Source organism: Sardina pilchardus, chromosome 9 (genome assembly GCF_963854185.1).
Source record: "Sardina pilchardus chromosome 9, fSarPil1.1, whole genome shotgun sequence".
Classification (NCBI taxonomy): domain Eukaryota; kingdom Metazoa; phylum Chordata; class Actinopteri; order Clupeiformes; family Clupeidae; genus Sardina; species Sardina pilchardus.
This window is the reverse complement of record NC_085002.1, coordinates 1922790-1927789: the sequence shown is the minus strand read 5'-3', so window position 1 is coordinate 1927789 and position 5000 is coordinate 1922790. Positions and strand designations below refer to the sequence as shown.

Genomic DNA, 5000 nt, shown 5'->3' with positions numbered 1-5000 from the left:
TGCCCCTCGTCTGCGCGTGCATCTAGTTTTGTTGGTAAAGGGGAAATATACTGTGTGTATATAATTGCGAGTTGTGTGTCCACAGCTGATGGTGGTTAGGGTTAGGGTGTATGGGTGTCTGTGTGTGTGTGTTTTGTATGAATGATGTGTGTGTGTGTGTGTGTATATAATTGTGAGTTGTGTGTCCACAGCTGATGGTGTCGAGGCAACGGAAGGACAGACCAGATGCTGAGGACAGGATGGACAGCTCCAAGCCCATATGGAAGGTGTGTGTGTGTGTGTGTGTGTGTGTGTGTGTGTGTGTGTGTGTGTGTGTGTTTGTGTGTTCTGCTCTAAGCCCATGGAAGGTGAGTGTGTGTGTGTGTGTGTGTGTGTGTGTGTGTGTGTGTGTGTGTGTGTGTGTGTTTGTGTGTGTTCTGCTGCTCCAGGCCCATGGTAGGTGAGTGGTCTTTGGTGGACCCCTGGCATGTCCAGTTCATGCAGTATATATGATCTGTGGAACTTCAGCTGTACATTATTAAGGTGTGTGAAAATAAGCTGGACTCTGATGAAGATGTAGTGAACATCGAAACGTTAGCAGTCAGTAACAGTAGTTCGTACAGTGCTCCTTGCCATAGGGAAACGTTCGTTCGCCCGTAACAGTAGTTCGTACAGTTAACCTTTTACGATAAAATGCAAATAATTATTTCCAGGTCAGTAAGAACTCTAAGTACCTTCGACAACATTGTCTTGTCCTCTTTCATCTCCGACCGAGTCAACTGATCAACATTCAACACGAACTCCACAAACCCAGTAAGTATACCGACATGCACAACATATTTGTCAATACCGAAGGAATATTTCAAAATGGCGTCGGGGGCGGGTTTAACCTTTGAAGTGGGGGAAGATTTTAAACAAATATTGTGAAAATATGAGGTAAAATGTACAAGTGTAATGTACCGAAAAACTATGTAGACATGTTGAAAAAGATATTTGGTTTGAATATAGATTGTTAGTGTAACATTAGCGGACATTTTATCATTTTATTTCATGACGTAATTTGCAACATTAAAATATGCCGGGAAAATGGAGGGACATTAAAAAAAAACCAAAGCGCGCGTTAACGTTATCGCAAGATATCAGATATGCAGTAGTCATGCAGAATGAATTCGCCATTGACATGAGTAAATATGAAGGTCAGATTGTAATTCCATAATTTAGAATCGAGTAATGTTTTTGGATTCGTAGATTTATATAATTAATAGCAATGAAGTTTACACTTAGCAATCAGTGCAAGCTAGACACTTCTGCACGGCGAGGCAGGAGGTTGTCGACGCACAAGGTAAGTAAAGCATTTAAGCAAAACATTGTTGGTAACGTTAGCAAGGTCGAAGAGTCGTGTAAGGTTTTGGGATCGTATGTTTATACAGTATAATGAATCGTTTTGAGGCTTACACTTAGCAATCAGTGCAAGCTAGACACTTCTGCACGGTGAGGCAGGAGGTCGACGCACAAGGTAAACGTTGTTGGTAACAACGCCAGACATAGATTTCAGTACAACAATATATTTGTAAGCAACACGTAGTGAATTAAGTGCCATTTCAATATTTTATTTGTGTAAGATCAGAGTCCAATGAAATGGTTAGACTGAATTCGAGTTATTAATATTGTGCACACACAGCGTAAAATGGCACTGACCGCCGTGGGGATGTTATTCAAATAATTACTAGATGGCTCCTTTTTTACCCAGTAGGTGGCAGTCCAGGATAAGAAATAACAGAACCGTATATACACAGCTCTGCTATGTCCTATCCTGGACTGCCACCTACTGGATAAAAAAGGCACCCACCTAGTAGTTATGTGAATAAAATCCCCTCTGTGTTCAATGAAAACCTAGTTAACACATGATTCCAACAAACCACATAACCAATAAAAATAATGTTTTTGTAGCACCACTTTCCAACAACATAATTACTGCCCATGAAATAATAATTTAGTTTTAATATATTTGCTGTATGATTTTTTTTTCCTTTCTCAGAAAAAATGCCTAAATATACTGATGCTGCCATGGCAAAGGCCCTGCAGGAATTGGAGGGGGGCGGGAGCCTCCGCAAGGTGGCTGCCCACCACAGCATCCCCCCACACCACCCTGCAGCACAGGAGGCGTGGGCGGCATGGGCATGGGCACGGGCACGGCGTTCCCCACCCTTACCGGGCCCTCATGCCAGGGGAGGAGGAGGCATTGGTGGGCTAAATGTTTTGGATGGTGGTCCACGGGTTTCCCATTACCCTTGTTATTGGCCACTGAGATTTGTAAGACGTCTGGACGGACATCACCCATAATGAACATGGAGAAGGGCCTGAGCAAGATGTGGTGGACTCGCTTCAAGTCCTCATAACAGTCCATTAACATTGTTAAATAATAAACAGGATAAATATTTGAAATACTCCTGGCATATGCTCTGGCATCTTCAATTTACATTAGAAACACTTCCACAGGTAGCCTTTGTGTACATATCCATGGTAAGCAAAATATTATCCAGACAGCTTGGAGGACTTGCAAGAATGATGTAACAACATACAACAGGCAACCTGCCACTGTGGCCTCGCGGAGGCCTGATCCCCTTGATAGGGAGAGGGTCCATGGGGCCATCTGCCAGGCCCTGTACCAGCAGCATGGGTTCAACTGCGACGAGACGGGCTTTGGAGACAAGGGGCCACCTCAGGCAACGTGTCCTCTGTCGCAAGGGACAGAGGCACGTGTACGTGTGACCACGTCACTGTCCACTGCTGCGTGAACGCTGCTGGGGAGAGCATCCCCCTGTTCGTCATCTTCCTCAGCACAGCCTACAGCCTGGAGGGGCCAACCAACGCACTCTACGGCGTGTCGGAGAGAGGCTACATGGACAGTGACTTGTTCCTGAAGTGGCTGGGGCACTGTACGCCCTCTACCATCAAGAGCGGGTTCCGATCTACAGGCCCGTTCCCGCTTGACAGGACAATTCATTGAGTTAACATCTTTTTCTAAACACCTACTAACAGCTCGTCAAAGGCCTCTGGAAACCACACCACCGTCATCCGGATACGGATGAGGACCCGGAGGACCTCACTGACGTCGCTGACGTCTCCACCGCTGTCGCCGCTGCCTACGCGTCTTCTCCCACCACCTCCGCCGCCGCCCACATGGGAACCGTCACCGCCACTGTAGCCTCCTCCACCTTGGGGAACCACTGCCTCCTCCTCCTCGGCCACCTCCACCACCACTGTAGCCACCACCACCACCCCTGCTGCCACCACCACCGCTGCCAACACCCCTGCTGCCACCACCACCACCACCACCACCACTGCAGCCACCACCACCACCGCTGCAGCCACCACGACCACCGCTGCTGCCACCACCGCTGCAGCCACCACGACCACCGCTGCAGCCACCACGACCACCGCTGCAGCCACCACGACCACCGCTGCTGCCACGACCACCGCTGCAGCCACCACGACCACCGCTGCAGCCACCACGACCACCGCTGCTGCCACCACCACCGCTGCAGCCACCACGACCACCGCTGCTGCCACCACCGCTGCAGCCACCACGACCACCGCTGCAGCCACCACGACCACCGCTGCAGCCACCACGACCACCGCTGCTGCCACGACCACCGCTGCAGCCACCACGACCACCGCTGCAGCCACCACGACCACCGCTGCTGCCACCACGACCACCGCTGCTGCCACCACCCCTGCAGCCACCACGATGACCCCTGCTGCCACCACCACCACCACCCCTGCTGCCGCAGCCACCATGACCACCCCTGCTGCTGCTGCCACCACCACACCCCTGCTGCAGCCATACATATTTTGTTTTGTGTTCTGGTCTTACAAGGGCTTCTTGAAATGGCACTTCATTCAGTATGCATGTTGTGTTCTGTGTCCTGGTCTTACAAGGGATCTTAATCTGATGCATTCTCTTGTGATTGTTGCAATTATGTTCTTTTCACATTTGAAATGCTTTACAATATATATTTCTCTTTAACATGGCACATATGAATGTCCTATGCTGTAATGCGGTGTTACACCGTCTTCCATGCACATGAAGGCTTTACAAATTAATGTTATTATGCGGTTGAGTAACCTTACCGTTCATTGCGATCATAAACATGTTATGACATATAAACATGCCAACGTTGTACTGTATACAAACGAAGGAGGGACAGTACTAGCAATACTAACATGCAGTTGTGTTTTCATTAAGCATTATCGCACGAGTGGTGCTGTTGGCTGTGGTTCGCCGTCGGCACGAAGCCTCATAACATCAACCTGTTCAGATGTCTCACAAGTGTTCCTACATGTGACACTTTTCTATGTCCCCCTCCACGCAAACACTTGACTTGATGCACTTTGTGTTTATAATAAAAGTTGTCACTGCTGCACTCGGAGTTTCTATTGATTTATTCAAAAGTATTAGTTATCACAGAAAGGACGTGGCAGTACCAAATGGCTTGGCTAGTAAGGCTAAACTGCAGGTAAGCTAAATCCTAAAATAATTATAGCCAGGTCATTGACCAACAAACCTATGCGTTAACTACTTAATCGACCGACATTAAACAACGTGAAAACACGTTATAAGGTGTAAAATGTGTGTTTAAATTGTACAAAACAACACTGTACGAACTACTGTTACGGTTTCGCGAACCTAGTGTACGGAATACGGTTACTGGCTACGTTAGCAAAACAAGGGACGTGTCCTACTAAATCACCCATAGTGTTAGCCACAATGCTCGGATATAACCCAATCAGGGCTTATTTTGAAGACAAGACCCTCCTCTACAAATAAAGCTATAGAGGAAGTCTATTGGACCTCGTATCACTCAATCATCCTGCAGGAAGTGCCAAAACTGGCCAAACCAGAGGCGACAGACTGTACGAACTACTGTGGCGACATTGCTAGTCTTTGTGGTGCACCGATGCGTTAGAACGTAATAAATAAATAAACATCTGTGCTGCTCCAGCCTTCTCCCTTTACT

General features: G+C 47.7%; 1 protein-coding gene across 1 annotated transcript in view; it reads left to right on the top strand.

Annotated features, from left to right (window-relative positions):
• ppfia4 (PTPRF interacting protein alpha 4) overlaps positions 1-5000 on the top strand; it is a 164477-nt gene that overhangs the window by 107923 nt on the left and 51554 nt on the right. The window contains exon 5 of the mRNA XM_062544898.1: positions 192-266. Coding sequence (XP_062400882.1) covers positions 192-266 — 75 coding nt within the window. The remainder of the gene's footprint in view (positions 1-191; positions 267-5000) is intronic.